We start from the raw sequence: 17,299 nt of genomic DNA on the forward strand, positions 1-17,299 counted from the left end.
CACATATTTACTATGCATTTACAAAACATACATTCAGGCTAAATTCTCTTTTTTATGCACATGTGAATGAGCCCCAAGCTCCTCCGATACGCCACCCTCTCTACGCCACTTCTGTCTTCACCTCTGCCCTATATAAGCACACAGTACAATTTTCATTAGTGTATCAAAGTGTTTGTGTTGAAAACAGGGGGCACACAGACTGACACTGTCTCAAATATATATATAAAATTAAAATGGCAACAAATCTGCCACACAGAAAAGACATGCTAGGTGCAGCTTGCCGAGAGGGAGCAACTACTGTAAGTCCCCTAAACAGAACAATATAAAAGAAACAAGCACAGTACAATTCTAAAAATCAGCGCTGATCAAACGACCATCATTATAAAAGTCAGTAATATATAAATATAATTGCTAAAATATATCTCTATTTATATATTAGCCACTTATATATAGTGGACACTGCCGTTTTTATCTCTTACATTACATTGTGCATTTTGATTTCTTTTAAGTACCTAGTAAATTTATTTTTATTTTGAGTTTTTTTGTCACATGATTTATAACGGGGGTTTCCATTAGATTTCAGTGCACATGACTTCGTTTTGATGATTCTAGAACTCACCTCCTTTCTGAGACTGAATCTCCTTTTTCGCTTGCTCTAGGATATTTTTGATAGCATCGTCTGAACCGGTTTCTGGAGTTCGGATTCTTGGTGTAATGCTTCCTGAGTAACAGCACAGAGTGATTACAGTTCTACATTTGAACTTTCAACATTATGCTACATTTTCTTTTTTTTTTTAAGATGGCAAAGTTACTGCTTCAACCCCCAGCCTGGTTAGCATAAACTCTAAATTATATAAAGATTGTGGGCAAAATATACTAAGTGGCGGTTTACGGCGGGTTCTATTCTGTTCTAAACCCCGGCGGTTTGGTGGCGGTTTCTATTCTATTCTAAACCCCGGGGGTTTGGTGGCGGTTTTGCAGTGGTTTCTAAATGACAGCCCTGTTCTATTCTATTCTAAAATGTGTATTGATGGTAGTATTGCAGCGGTTTTGACCTTAGTAAATCTGCAGATAGCAAAACCGCCGTCAAACCACAGTCAAAACACATTTTAAAATAGAATAGAACAGGGCTGTCATTTAGAAACCACTGCAAAACCACCACCAAACCCCCGGGGTTTAGAACAGTATAGAACCCGCCACCAAACCGCCGGGGTTTAGAATAGAATAGAAACCGCCGTCAAACCGCCGCTTAGTAAATTTTGCCCTAAATCTGTAGTTGATTTTGAACAAGAGCCTCTACTTTATGTAAAGTAAGACTTACCTCCTGTGAGTATTATCTCCATTACCACAAATTTATAAAACCAGAGTGGTCTCTCATAAATGAAACTGGCTGGTAAAGGTCTAAATTATGGGTTCTTTTCATTATATTTTTATAGTTCTAGTAGGCTGGGATAATAAGAGGGCTTGTGCATGTTTGTGACATGTGACCCCATTACGTGAGAAACTTGCTCTATTCTGGATCCATAAGTGTGACTGGAGAGTTGTTTCTCAGTGAGCGCACTTACCTCTTTGCCGCACCTGAATAGTCCTTAGGGCCAGAACATTCTGCTCATCGGAGAGAAATTGCTTCATCTTAATGAAGGGCTCCTTTCCTTTCACTGTAAGTTTTCGCCAAGGCTTGGGGCGGGCCAAAATCTCACTTACTGAGCCCTGGGAGAGCCCTAGAACATAGTGCCCAAATACCCTTTGCCCAATGTTGTGTTTTAGAAGCTGCTCCTTAACTTGAAAGGCAATTTCTGATGTATCAAGATGTTCATCATCCACTGAGCTGGAATTGGTAACTTCAGACTGATCACTGAGTGGACTGGAATCCTGATTCCCAGTGGACTGGTGATTGCTGGGAAATATATTGGCCTTTATTGTATAAAATGTGGATGGGAATGATAGCACTGAGTTGGTTTCTGTCTTGAGCAATGGTGAATTAACCCGGTTCTTGAGAAGTGTTTCTCCTGCTAATTGTTCAATATTGTTGGAGTAAGCGGAAGAGAAGCTAAACGTCCTCTGAGCCCTGTTTGCTAGTGGGGACCCCATAACAGATTGGGGAGAACTGAGGGTTGAGGCTCTTCCCCTGGTCAGAGGAGAAGCGGAGTACGACCTCTCGGCTGCTACAGGATTTTCCATGGCACCATGAGGATGATCCTCCTCTAGAAATGATGACAGAGTGAAAATAAGAATATAGTATATACACAAATACTGCTATATGCAGCAATTACACAAAATGCAATAATAGTAGCCAATTTAGGACAATCTTTATTGACTAAGCAATATCTTTACAGTTTAAATTAAGAAGAAACCTACATTCATTTTACAATCAGTAGTGAAGAAACTAGACCTAAGTCACATTGGTTTTCTTACAGGAATATTGCTGCAAATCTTTACACATCCCAATTATGTTGTTCACATAAATACACAGTGCAGGGATTTCCACATACTCTGTACATGGATGCGGACCCCCATCACACCATTTACAATTGTCTTTATTAGTGCATATTAACGCAAATTCCAGCAAGTTACACCATAGATATGTGAAAAAGTGAATAGGATCATGCCTTTATTATATGATTGTTCTAAATGATCAAATTCCGGAGTAACAAAGTTAATTTGATTGATCACAACGGAATCAGTCCATGACCCCAATTAGAGCATGTGTGAGGTCTTTAGCAGCAGGGAACATCAGGCACTATGAAGATTTGTGTGGCCGCCCTATAACCAACCATATTATCACTGCCATTTGGCCCTAAATACAGATGGACAAATTGACTGATAAACAAGTGAAAGAGCCAGTTCATTACGTGATAAGGGCAGATTTGTATCAGTGACACTAGGAACAGTGCAGATGTGTATACACGAGCAGAACAGGAGCTGATAACATACCACAGCTGGGCACAATGCTCTGCTTTTCTACCAGATAGTTTTGCAATGGGTAAAATGCTTCTTTTTTGATGGATAAGTCTGCCTCGGACGTCTCCTGTAGTTAGTAAATAGAACATTTTTTAAAGATCTCTTAAAAATATCAGTCGGTGTGTATATATAATCTTTATATTTAATATTAGGCAAATTACTAACCGGAACAAGGTCACAGCTGTCTGTGGCAGACTTCATGGCTTTCAAGATGCTGTAAGATAAGGAAGAAAGTTAGACCAGTCATAATTTTTGTGCATTAATTGTATAAAATTATACACGACTCCATATATGTTTTTGTAGATTAGATGTATTACACCTGTAGGGCAGTATACAGTAAAAATAAACATACAAGAAAACTCAAGCATTATCAAAGCCACCAAATGCAATCGTGAACCTTTGCCTACCAAGATTCTAATGGAAAAGTCCATACATCTAACAAAGCCATGAATATAGAAGACAATTTTCGGATACTGTGTCTCCAAGCAGAATATCAACATAGCAAAAAGCAAAATCACTATGAAAGACATACAAATGATCCACGAATAGCCCTATAGGAAATGCAATATCACTGGGCATAAACAATAATCCCTACATAAATAACATTTGAGGTTTATTTCTATATATTAAATAGTAGAACAACTACAACCCACACCTTTAAACCATGTAGGAGCTCCAATATATTAGGCATAGCAACTTGATATACACACCTATTACATATCAACACAGCTGCCATCATCTGATTTCGTCCAGAATCAAAAGAGTAAAATAAATTGAAGTATAACAGCAATAAAGACAACTAGCAAATTATGATAAACAACATATGGATCAATGAAGGTTGATTAACAAATGTAAAAATTCTATTGTCTTGTCAATACATGACTGCTGTATATTATGAACGCTTTTGGAGGAGTTGGTAAAGCAATCGCCAATATGGAAGGCAGAGCTTTTGTATTTCACGCCTTCAAGAATCAGCCACCTAGATTTATAACCCGCACAACATTGCTACTCCAAGCACCCTCCTCTCCTGAATTAAAAAAAACTTGTTTGAATTTCACTATTTCCCAGTTGACTGTTATAGTTGAGACGTTATTTAGTTATCAGGCTGAACATCATAAGGTAAAGACTGTTGGCCTGATTCAGCAAGGAACGGAATTGCTAATACGCACGTAATCGGTCGATTGTTGCGTTTTGCGCATGCATTGCAGTGCGCGAACTAGCAATTGCGATGGGAACTGCGATTGCAGAGGCTACACAAACCCAGAGCAGAATGATTGACAAGAAGTGCCATTTGTGGGTGGTGACTGGGGGGTGGTCAAGCGAACGTAGGCATGCCAGTGCGTTGCAGGGGCGTGCATAAATTATCCACTGCATGGCCATAAGCACTGATAGGATGAGTGGCTGTTAGCAATTTCTGAGTAAGGTCGGGGCTTGTACAAGTGTGCATATGGGTCCGATGTTACTTGATGTTAACGATTGTTTCGCTATGTTGCCCTAGTATACGGATGTGAGTAAGGGGAAGTGTGCGTCCTTATGTCTGGCTGCAATTGCAATGTGAATGCAAATATTCAAATAGCACCGCTGATATTAGCAACTGCAGTGCGTGCGTATAAGCAGAATTACGATCCGTAGTGAACCAGGTTCTGTATCAGCTGAAATACGTCGTCAGGATATTGAATAGCTTTCTTGCCTTCCTACGGATTTGCATCACAGGAATATCGCTGGCCCATCTGGATGTACATCTGCTGCGATATCTGTGTGATATCTATCACCTGGGGTCAATCAAAAGACGGCCCCAGTAATCCCGGCGCTAAAGAACCAATGTAAATAATTAGGAAATGTATATAACTTAATACACAGTGCTGCAAAATTCTAAATGTCAGTTGCTATTCTGACACAAAAAGAAAACACAACCCAGAAAAAATTGGAGTAGATTGCGCTACTGTGACTAGACAATAGTAACATGTGCTTGATTGATAATTAATAACACCATAGCCTCTCTGAATCAAAAACAGACAACATTTATTAAACATACAATATAAATTGAAAAGATAAAAATAGATAAAATGTATCTCTTAAATAAGAGTATAATTCAAATATACAATTATTACAACAACTCATGTAGCCACATAAATAATATCCACTGGTAGATCTTTTATTCAATGCGGGATAAAACTTATTGTAAGTTCAATTAGCAGGTCAAAAGCTCACCGTTTCTCATAAACACGTAGTGGGAGCAGTCTGCACAGGCTTGATGTAACAACCAGTTGGTAATTGTAATATACCGGGCTTGTGTGGTAAAGGTAAAGTGGCGGCTGGAGTGAGGTATATGTCCGTGCTGTGCTGCAGTCCCGAATCGCTTCCCCGTTGAGCAGCAGGCGATGGGCGGCACGCAGCTCTCAGCGTTGCCGGAGCCGTGAGTCGCCAGTTGATTTAGGCAGCAAATTGGCGGCTGTACTGGGACCGGCACCGTCCTGCGCCACAGACCCAGATAACTCCCGTTGCTGGCACACAATACGTAGAGCGGTATCCTCCAATGCTGTGCCTCTAGTCTTTAACACTCCGGTGTAGTGGGAGCTCCCGTCTCTCCGTGCTTCAAGGATAACGGTGGCAAAATAAAGGCTGCTGAGCTGTATCTCTTATTTAAGAGATACATTTTATCTATTTTTATCTTTTCAATTTATATTGTATGTTTAATAAATGTTGTCTGTTTTTGATTCAGAGAGGCTATGGTGTTATTAATTATCAATCAAGTACTATTGTCTAGTCACAGTAGCGCAATCTACTCCAATTTTTTCTGGGTTGTGTTTTCTTCTTGTGTCAGAATAGCAACTGACATTTAGATTTTGCAGCACTGTGTATTAAGTTATATACATTTCCTAATTATTTACATTGGTTCTTTAGCGCCGGGATTACTGGGGCCGTCTTTTGATTGACCCCAGGTGATAGAGGTTGTTAGTTGTATTATTGTTGCTTTATCCCAGGCAGCCATTTGAACCTTGGAATTATTATCATACAAGTGCTTGATTGACTCATATTTTTACTATTATATATATTATATACATTGTTCAGATTATATTATATATATTATATTGCATATTTATTTTTGTACGTTAGGTTACCATGACTGAATTTATGTGCTGCACAGATAGAAAGGATAGAAGGGAAGGTTATGTGTCCTCTTTTAATAAAGGAAATGTAAGAGAAAATGTGATTGATGAATCCCCAAATATGATCAAATTATTCCACCAGTTGGAGGACCTCCAAGTGCAGGAGATGCGCAACTGGTGGGATGGGATATCATTGCAACATTATATTGACAAAAGTATCATCCCTAGAGGCTTGAGGATATTTAAAAGTTTGTCTATCACAGATAATCCTAATCTAACAAAGAAATGGAATCAGATTTTGGATTCATGTTCAATATCCCTTATGGAACTACTAATTGAATATAGAGAAAATAAAGTTAAAGAGATAACTAAAGAAATAGATAAAACAAAGGAAGATTTACTCAGATTTAGAGATAAATCAGAATTTAAAGAACTTGATGAAAATACCAATAAGAAAGTGATTCAATTTGAGCAAGAACTATTGGACTTAAAGTATCGCAAATTTGATAGGGATTTAAAAGATTATGAAAGTGATAGAGTACGAACATATAGAAGGAGACCCATTAATTCTAACCAATTTAGGAAAACCACTCATTATACGAATGGTGATTCGAGATTTAAAAATACTCCACAGGGAGTCACAACAATTGTAAGAAGAGATAGAATTAACTCATCCAATCAGAAAACAGTGAGACCTAAGAATCCCAGTGACAAATTTAATTTGAAGGGGGATTTTTTATACAAAGAGGACAGATTGAAGCAACATCAACATCCAAATCCATTTGCATCCCTGAGAGTAATCACTCCAAAAAGACAAAGAGACCAAGAGGTAGAAGAGGCAGGGGACAATCAAAGAAAAAGGAGAACTTAGAAGGGATGAAAACAGGAATCTTCAATTTATCTAAGAAAGTTTTAACAGAAGGAGAAATAAAATTATTGATGAAGGGACTTAATTATGCACCTAGCAAGGAGCCGAATATTTTTGATTTATTTTTGGATCTCAATAAATATATGAGAACGTTGTGTAGAAAGAGATATTTTGCTAATAAAGCTTTGAAAGATAAAGAAGGAGTCAACTGTCCATTGGTCCTAGATAGAGATGATATGGAGAGCCTGGAGGCTCTAGAAGGTCTGCAGCGAGAATCCGAAGAGTTTTGTACTCCTACAATCCCAATTTTTGATATAAATAAAGAGTCAGTACAGTGCCGTCGACCCATGTTGAGAAATAAATCTCAATTTTTTCCTTTGGAACATAAGAGTCCAGCAATCTCCATATTTTATACAAAAACATTGGAGGAATTCAAAACTCTATGCCAAACGAAAAATTTCAACAGTAAGGCAGGGAATTTGACCAAATGGGAACGAGCGGCACTAAGAAACTTAAAGGAAGATTCGACAATAGTTATTAAATCTGCAGACAAGGGGGGTGGGATTGTCATCCAGGATAGAGAGGATTATATCAAGGAAGCACGTAGACAGTTGGACGATACTGACTTCTACGTGGTTCTGGATGGCAATCCCACCCCCAGATTTCAGATGCAACTCAAAAATTTGTTGGATGATGCTGTGGAGGAAGGGAGCATTTTGAAGGAAGAAGCACAGTTTTTGTTTTCTGCACACCCTGTTACACCAATTTTTTATCATCTCCCAAAGATTCACAAGACAATGGTGGCACCTCCTGGGAGACCAATTATTTCGGGTGTAGGGTCTTTAACTTCTAATTTGTCACATTTTGTAGATGTTCATTTACAGGGTCACGAGGCCAATCTCAGATCTTATATTAAAGATACAGGATATATTTTGAAAAAAATGTTGAATTTAGAGTGGACACCAGGGTGGGGTTTTCTCACCCTTGATGTTCAAGCTCTCTACACCCATATACCTCACGATAAAGGTGTAGAGTCGGCTAGATACTATTTGGAACAGGATAATACTCTGAGTAAAGGGCAACGTGACCTTATTCTTGATGCTATTTTATTTATTTTAACACATAATTATTTTTTATTTGATTCCACTTATTATTTACAGGCACTTGGGACGGCCATGGGGACCAGGTTTGCGCCCAGTTTCGCTAATCTCTATATGGGTCGCTTTGAGGAGGAATACCTCTGGGGTGGCCCATATGGAGAGAACCTGGTCCTCTATGGCCGTTATATAGATGATTTGTTCATTATTTGGAATGGGGGTATTGATTTGGCACGTGAGTTTGTTGATTATTTGAACACCAACACTTATAATTTAAAATTCACACATTCTTTTGATTTAAAACAAACTAACTTCCTAGATGTCTCCTTCACCATAGGGGAAGATAACATTGTACTAGCATCCAATCACATTAAAGATGTAGGAGTAGGTAATTATCTCCACTATACTAGCAGTCATTACAGACCTTGGATATCGAATATACCAAAAAATCTACTTTTGAGGTTGAGACGGAATTGTGAAAGGGATGATGAATTTTACAGGCAGATGGATATGATGGTGAAAGATTTTGAAAGGAGAGGGTATCCGAAAATACTTCTAGAAGAAGCTAAGATCTATGCAATGTCCCTCTCTAGACCACAATTATTGGGAGTACAGGGTCCCAAACAATATAACAGAGATGTTTCCCAGATAGATGAGAGAAGATCAACTAAACCCAAAATCTCCCAGTTTAAAGAAAAGGAATTTATTCCCTTTATTTCTAAATATAATAAGAAATCAGGCAAAATAAAAAAGATAATTAAAGCAAATTATAATATTCTAAAACAGGACCCAATATTGGGACAATGTATTCAGGATAATCCAAATATTATATTTAAAAAGAATCAAAATATAAAAAACATTTTGGCCCCCAGTGAATTGAGACCAATAGTTACTGCAAAAGAGAACTCATGGCTTCCATCTAGACCCTTGGGGTGTTAAAAATGTAATAGGGGAGTATGTCTTACATGTAGGTATATATCTAACAGATGTAATCAGATAGTATCCAGTTCTACTGCACAAATCTATCCCATTGTACATTTTCTCAACTGTGAGTCGATATATTGCGTTTATGTTCTAGAGTGTTCATGCTCTTTACAATATGTGGGTAGAACCACAAGAGCCATTAAGACCAGATTTAGAGAACATACAGTAGACGCAATATTTTAAATAGAGTACAAAGTCATAGCGTATCAAGACATTTTTCTCTGGTGCATGAGGGAGATCCGGCAGGACTTAAGTTAACAGTGGTAGAACATTTTCAAGGTACCAGAAGAGGAGGAGATAGGTTTAAACAACTGTGTTTAGGAGAATCCTCTTGGATTCTCAAATTGGATACACTTCACCCGAGGGGTCTGAATATAGCGGTAGATTATTCATGTATAGATTAGATCATTGGGATAGGGAGCTTAATTAGAATACAGGGTTCAGGTACTTTCTTCTGGATAGTACTACCAGGGGTGACTTTTTGATGCAGGTAGATGCAAGCAGACGACTGTCGCTGCATTCTGGGCATCTATATGGGTCGGCCCCTGGTTAGTGGCATCTAGACTATGATACATTTGTATTGTAATTAGTATATAGATTTGTGGTTTGATCCTAGTGCTTCTGTAGTAGAGAAAATAGTACACAATGATCAACACAGGTATGATTAATATTAATAGGTGTATAGAAACTGGGTTGAGGTCTATACGGTTTATTAGGAATCAAGCATTTAGTAATTGTTTAGAAAAATGTTTAGAAAAATGTATAAATATGTATGGAAATTATAAAATGAAATAACAAATAGGGGTAGACATAAAGGAGGAACATGACATTAGAATAGATTACTATATGTTTATCTATATATGTTCTATGATTTTAGACAGTGTATTTAATGCCAATATAATTGTGGCTATATAGATTAATGATGTAGTGGATAATTTATATTTGTGCAGCGTAATAATAATAGTAATAAATTAAAATTATAAAAATATTAAAATTATAAAATATGAAAATATGAATGTTAGAATTATAAAAGAAAAATAATAATGGAAATTTGATATCAAATGATTCTTTATGGGCATATGTTTTATGGTACATTAATGAATTATTCGATGGCATGTATTTATATGTGTGTATGTATTCTGGCCATTGCCAGTTATTGCTATACACATGTGTATATGTATATATATATATATATATATATATATATGTGTGTGTGTGTGTGTATGTGTATATATGTGTTATTATTATTATTAATATTATTATATGTTTATTTTATTGTATATTTAATATTGCTATATTTATATGTAAGTGTTGAGACTAATGAATAGCAAGTAGCTAAATAGCTTATAGCCTCTGTGAATCAGTATAAGAGATAATTAAAGTGACATACTCAGCTGATTGTATTTGTTTAATTGAAAACCCTATTTAAGGGTAAGTTATGGACTGATTATCCCCATCTTGAAAAAGCTCCTAGAGAGGAGCAAAACGCGTCGAAGGGGTTAAACACTGTGATCAGTGTCCAACAGCTCAGCAGCCTTTATTTTGCCACCGTTATCCTTGAAGCACGGAGAGACGGGAGCTCTCACTACACCGGAGTGTTAAAGACTAGAGGCACAGCATTGGAGGATACCGCTCTACGTATTGTGTGCCAGCAACGGGAGTTATCTGGGTCTGTGGCGCAGGAAGGGTGCCGGTCCCAGTACAGCCACCAATTTGCTGCCTAAATCAACTGGCGACTCACCGCTCCGGCAACGCTGAGAGCTGCGTGCCGCCCATCGCCTGCTGCTCAACGGGGAAGTGATTCGGGACTGCAGCACAGCACGGACATATACCTCACTCCAGCCGCCACTTTACCTTTACCACACAAGCCCGGTATATTACAATTACCAACTGGTTGTTACATCAAGCCTGTGCAGACTGCTCCCACTACGTGTTTATGAGAAACGGTGAGCTTTTGACCTGCTAATTGAACTTACAATAAGTTTTATCCCGCATTGGATAAAAGATCTACCAGTGGATATTATTTATGTGGCTACATGAGTTGTTGTAATAATTGTATATTTGAATTATACTCTTATTTAAGAGATACATTTTATCTATTTTTATCTTTTCAATTTATATTGTATGTTTAATAAATGTTGTCTGTTTTTGATTCAGAGAGGCTAAGGTGTTATTAATTATCAATCAAGCACATGTTACTATTGTCTAGTCACAGTAGCGCAATCTACTCCAATTTTTTCTGGGTTGTGATATCTGTGTGATATGCCTTCTTTCATCTGGGTGGTAGGAAGTTATTTTATATATTTGTCTGCTGCATGGATAATATATGGATTGTATTAGACATGCCAACACAATATTATTTGTCTGGTATGTAGGAAGTAATGCTAACAGCTATCCGATACTTGGGAATTTGTTGGATGTGTACTGGATTAATAAAGGTTTTTTAAGGGTAATGCACAAAAAGGAGATTTACCTGTTAAATCCTTTTCATCGATTCGATAGGGGACACAGGCTTTACGCTGGGTATAGGTTGATGAGTAGGATTCTGGACACCAAATAGTTAAAACTTCTTACCCATCAGCCTTTGCTCCCTCACTCCTATGACGCGCCCCCAGCCATCGCCAACTCAGCTAAGTTAGCGAGCCTTAAGCAAGGAGCAAGAAGGAGGAGACAAAAGACCAGCTCACATACAGGTTCAAACACACAGCAGACAGGGGAACCTGAAGCAGAGAAAAGCCCCGCAAACCAGGTGCGTCAGGGTGTTAAAGGATTTAACAGGTAAGCAAATAAATCTCCTTTTCTTCCTACTCCATAGGGGACACAGGCTTTACGATGGGACGTCCCAAAGCTAATCTCTTAAGGGAGGGGACGCTCCTGAGCTACGCTGAGAATTCATTGCCCAAAAGCCTCAACAGGGGAGGCAAAGGTATCAAAGGAATAGAACTTCACAAACGTTTGGGCAGAGGACCACTTGGTGGCTTTACAAAGCTACTTCACAGAGGCGCCCTGTCGAACTGCCAAAGACGTTCCCACCGACCGTGTAGAATGAGCCGTCATAACGGTTGGGATCAGAAGGTCTACTGCAGTATAAGCCTGGCAGATAGTCCTACGGACCCATCTGGCCAAAGACTGTTTAGTAGCCTGCCATCCCAGTTTGTGAAAGTCATACAGGACAAAGAGAGCATCTGTCCCACAAAGATCTCTAGTCCCAACCACCTAAATCCATAGGGCCGCCTCCAAAGAGGAATCCTCAGATGTAAAATCAGGATCATGTAAAGAAGGGACCACGATCTCTTGACTGATGTGGAACCTGGAAACAACTTTAGGAAGGTAGCTCAATCATGTTCGAAGGACAGCCTTGTCATGGAGAAAAAACAAAAATGGAGAGCGACAGAATAATGTGCTCAAATCCGACACCCCCCCAAGGTAGAAGCCCTCGCAAGAAGACAGTCTTCCAGGTAAGTTAACTAATATCCATTGTCCAAAGGCGAAAACTGAAGAGCTCTAAGAAAGCTCACAGACAAATTCCATGGAACCACCAGCTGAAGCAAAGGAGGCTGTACCTGGAAGACAACAGTGCAAACTGTCCCTGGAATAGCACAGAAAGGGTTGAAACCTGTACCTTCTGGCCCTGCCTGCAGGAAAGATAGGACTTGAGAAATGACAGCTCCCAGCCGAGCACCAGACAAAGTTAGTCCTCCAAACCCGAAGGTAAAACCTAGTCGCAGAGGGTTTCCAGGCAATGAGCCTAGTATTACTGACCAACCTAGAGAACCTCTTAGCACTTGGGATGGATGTCTCAAGAACCACCCCCTCAAAGAGAGATGGCCAGAACTGGATAGAAGCACAGGCCCTGAGATAGAAGACCCGGATAGAGTAGAATACACAGAGAAGCGTTGACGGAGAGGCCCTGAAGAAGATCCGGACGCAGTGGAATACACAGAGGAGCGTTGACAGAGAGGCCCTGAAGATCCGGGTACCACGCCCTTTGAGGCCAATAAGGAGCAACTAGGATCTCTGACCCGCAGAATCAGAGAGATTGGAGTGAAGATCCACAAGAGAAGGAAGGCCCACCGAACTGCCAAGGTGTCCACCAGGAAAGCACCCGAATCCTGTTGCGTGAGCAGAACCTCAGTAGCTGGTGATTGTGCTGAGACACCATTACTTCAAAATCTGGCAAGCCCCAGCGAAGAACCAGGAGTTGAAAGACATCTGGATGCAGAGCCCATTCACCCAAAAGAGCATCCTGGCGACCTACAAAGACTGCTTTCCAATTTTACACTTCGGGGATGTAGGCTGCCTCTACATTGACGGAAGATGCTGATCCGTGCCAAAGGAGAATTCAACTGACCTCTTACCTGGCGCCATGACTGCGAGTGCCCTCCTGATGGTTTATGTAGGTGACAGCCGTCACTTTGTCGGACTGTACCTGGACTGGATGATGCTGGATGAGAGGCAGAGAGCTGTGTAGACTGCTCAGAGCTCCAGAATGTTGATCAGTAGCTGGCTCCTTCTGAGCCGACCATTGACCCTGAAAAGTCTGATGACAGGTCACCGCCCCTCACCCGAAGACTTGCAGCAGTGGTAAGGAAGCCCAAGTCCTGAATCCAGGAGAGGCATTACCTGGCCAGGTGGGACCCCTGGAGCTCCAGACCTGTTCCACCGGCCAGAAATTACAACTGGAGAAGCCAGGAAGGAAACTGGGCATACTCCTCCATGTCAAAGGTGGAGACTAGAGAGCCTGGGATCTGCATGCAAGCGTGTACCAACATTTGGCGGTGACATAGAAAAAAAAGCAAATTTCAGCCTGTAAGTCCCGCTGAACACTGGAGTCCAGTAAGGTCTCCAAATGCAACATCTCCTAAGACTAAATCAGAGAGTATCACTCACATGTAAAAAAACTCCAGCGTCCCTGGTGCCTTCCGTAGTTAATCCCAACCTGGGACCCCAATCCAAATGTATCCAATGTACGGTGGCACTCAGTTATTAATATAATAACCACATATGCAGGGTATAATACCAACGTTTCGATGCATTAAAGCATCGAAACGTTAGCATTACACCCTGCGTATGTGATTTATTATATTAATACCTGAGTGCCACCGTGCATTGGATATATATATATATATATATATATATATATATATATAAAAATTTCAATTGATAACCCATCTGTGAGCCTAGAGAAGGCCCACCGTGATACGAAAGAAATCCCAGAGGACGAAGACACGAGGAGCTGTGATAAGTCCAAATGGCAAAGTCCGAAACTGGAAAAGTTCCTCCTGAGCAGCAAACCGGGGGAAACGCTGGTGACTGAGTTGGATGGGAACATGTAAGTAGGCATGAAGTCCAAGAAGGCCAAGAAGTCCCCTGGCCCCAAAATTAGTATGATGGAGCAAAGCGATTTTATGTGGTACCTAAATGTCATGAAGTTCCCGCTAGTGCCCAGAGAATGAGGATGGGCTGAAACAAGCAGTCTGTCGCCTAACCAGTAAGAGGCTGGTATAGGAGCACACACCTTCAGGAAGACAGGGGACCAGGACATGATTCTGGAGGCCAGAGGGGAGCGAAAAAGTCTCCCGGAGCTTCAGCTGCTCCTCTGAGATTTTGGAAAACCCGCTAACGCATATATGAGACCCTATGAGGCTCAAACCTGGGCTGTGCAGGTTCAAAGACAGGACCACTACCCCAGGACTACTAGTCAGCTAGGTTGTTAGGCGTCATACGTGGTCTCTACACTATGAAAAAATGCTTGAAACCATCCACCCATGCTGGGGTTGCCCAGATGGACTCCACCCCAAAGAGGAGGAACATCCTAATCTAGACGTTATAGGGTCTGGTGCAGAACTCTATCCTCCTGCACTGAGGCGCAGACTCAAAATTGGTCAGGCCTAGAAGGCCTGTGCAGAGTTATGTCCTCGCTGGTTAACATGTGCCACTCCTGTACTGAGTAAGTGAAGGAGTGTTGTACTTACCTGGCTGTATGGCAGGTGTAGAATAGGGACCTGAGCATTAGACCACCACCATAGAAGGTTCTAACTGGGTCAGCTGCAACTTGGTTAGTTAACATGCACATTACCTGTAATTGGATGCCCCTGCCAGCTTCCTTGACTGCTCTGGTCAAAGGAACCTCAACATAGCACTGCTATGAAAGACCTGGCACAGAGGCCTGTATTCTAAGCCATTGTGCTCCAAACCCTGAGGCAAATGAAAGTCTAAACCCAGAGGCCTGCAGAGAAAGTACATTAGTACACAGAGGCCTCTAGAAAAAGGTTTAACAGCTACTCCGCACAGGTGCACCCACCTCCCCGGGTGCCTCAATCTTGGAGGTCATTTAAAAGCAGTCCAGGTGTATCCCCCACACAAAAGTTAGAAAAACAGCGATGTGTAGATTATGGGGTTGTGCCGTGAATGAGAAACGCCACAAATAGAGAAATAAGTGGGGCTATAAAGAGAAAACTCAGGTCATACTGATGCTTAGAAATTTCTCAATGACTGAGACATTAACGGTCCCATCACTATTACCTATAGTACAGTGCCATCCCGCCTTACTAATGGGGTATTTAGTTAGATATAAACATATCCACATCATATATGCCCACCTAGACATGTATACATATATATACACCCACCAGGTCATAAAAATAAAACTGCACACATTACATGCAAGGCACAGACCAATGGGCAATAATAGTGCTCAGCAAACCAGCCCTATTAATGCAGGAAGGAGTTAAATGTATACCACACAAACTATAGTAAGGTATACATGGATATAGGAGCCCAACTACTCTCCAGAGTGTGCTGAACCATGCATTGTATAAATGGCTGCCCAGCGTTTCTCAATAGGTGGAGAGAGAGAGAGAGCAAGAGGGGAAGGGAGAGTAAACAGACTGGGACAAGCTGACTGCTGAGTGACCGCGCCAAGGTGCAGGGGGAGGGGTTAACAGGAAGCCTGACTCACCCCTCTGGTATGGACCCGAGGGACAGGGCTCTCACCGCTGCCAGCGGCATCCTGTTACTCGGTGCCCTGGTGGTCTAGCGTGTAGAGCAGGGACACCCAGAGCCCACACTACCAGCACTGCTGGTGGTCTTCACACCAGTGGTGTTAAGCCATGAGCATGCGACACCCTGCAAGCAGGGATTCGCTCTTACCTTCCCCCATCAGCGTTCGGCTCCGGGCGGTGGTGTACATATCTGCACCCGGAGTCCCGTGATGGAGGTCACCGACCCAGTCGCCAATGCTGCCACCACAGGCGCTGGAGTCGTTGGAGTGGCAGTGACGGTGTCCTATAGGACACCCTGCACTGCCCGCTCTTGTCATAAATATATTAAAATAAACGAAAATAAACGTTACAAGGGCCATTTAGATGCCCCCACAACATGGTGCCTCCAGCTTGGCACCATGTTAAAACTGCCTGTTGCTGGGGGCGGGTCATAGGGGTGAGGGAGCAGGGGCTGATGGGTAAGAAGTTTTAACTATTTGGTGCCCAGACTCCTACTCATCAACCTATACCCAGCATAAAGCCTGTGCCCCCTATGGAGGAAGAAAAAATTTAAATTTTTCCATTTCCTTCATAAATGCTTATGAAAGGACTCTGCAGAACAATGTTCGATTGAGGATGTTTTGATGCCATTTAAGCTATTGTGTTACAAACCATCTACACAATTTGGGCTAGTAAGTATGCACCCATTGGGCATTTTCCACCCTACTTGTGAAATCTTCTTGCCCTTCTTTGTAATTCATTGCACTGGGAGTGGGTACTGGACCTGGTGTGTAAGTTTCACTATGCAAGGTCGTGGTTTATTTTCACATCATAGAAAAAAAGGAGAGACCAGATGCACCATACAACCATTAATAATTATACATAATGTGCAAGATTTTTGGCATAAATTTGGCCAAAATTATATGCTTGCCCACCAGCGTCAAGGTAACCTCATCGGTTAAGTCCCTAACACTATGGGGGTTCATGTCTGGGGCACCCCCAAACCATCCCAACCAAACCACCCCAGGGCACCACACAAAATAAAATAAAAAATAGCAGTGAAGTGTTAGGCAAGTGAGGGTGGCTGCTTAGTGTTGAAAGTGTTAGAAAAATGAAAAATAAATGTGTGAAAATGTAACAAACTTGCTACTATGTAGCAAGTCAGTTATGGGGTGAATTTTGGAGCGTGGGGCCCTTGAATTGCTCTGGCTGGACTTCTTTGGGGCATCACCACTTAACACTTATTTTTAACACTTTATAGCACTGTGTTTGTTTTTTGTTTGTTACATTTTCACA

The 17,299-nt window shown here is 41.0% G+C and overlaps 1 protein-coding gene across 1 annotated transcript in view; it reads right to left on the reverse strand.

The window, feature by feature from the left end:
• Positions 1-17,299, reverse strand: part of CUX2 (cut like homeobox 2) — a 414,556-nt gene that overhangs the window by 16,138 nt on the left and 381,119 nt on the right. The window contains exons 13-16 of the mRNA XM_088449256.1: positions 3,127-3,175; positions 2,935-3,028; positions 1,566-2,204; positions 620-721 (exon numbers count right to left, since the gene is read on the reverse strand). Of these exons, the coding sequence (XP_088305382.1) occupies positions 620-721; positions 1,566-2,204; positions 2,935-3,028; positions 3,127-3,175 (884 nt within the window). The remainder of the gene's footprint in view (positions 1-619; positions 722-1,565; positions 2,205-2,934; positions 3,029-3,126; positions 3,176-17,299) is intronic.

This window comes from Taudactylus pleione, unplaced genomic scaffold (assembly GCF_031769625.1).
Source record: "Taudactylus pleione unplaced genomic scaffold, aTauple2 ptg000479l, whole genome shotgun sequence".
Lineage (NCBI taxonomy): Eukaryota > Metazoa > Chordata > Amphibia > Anura > Myobatrachidae > Taudactylus > Taudactylus pleione.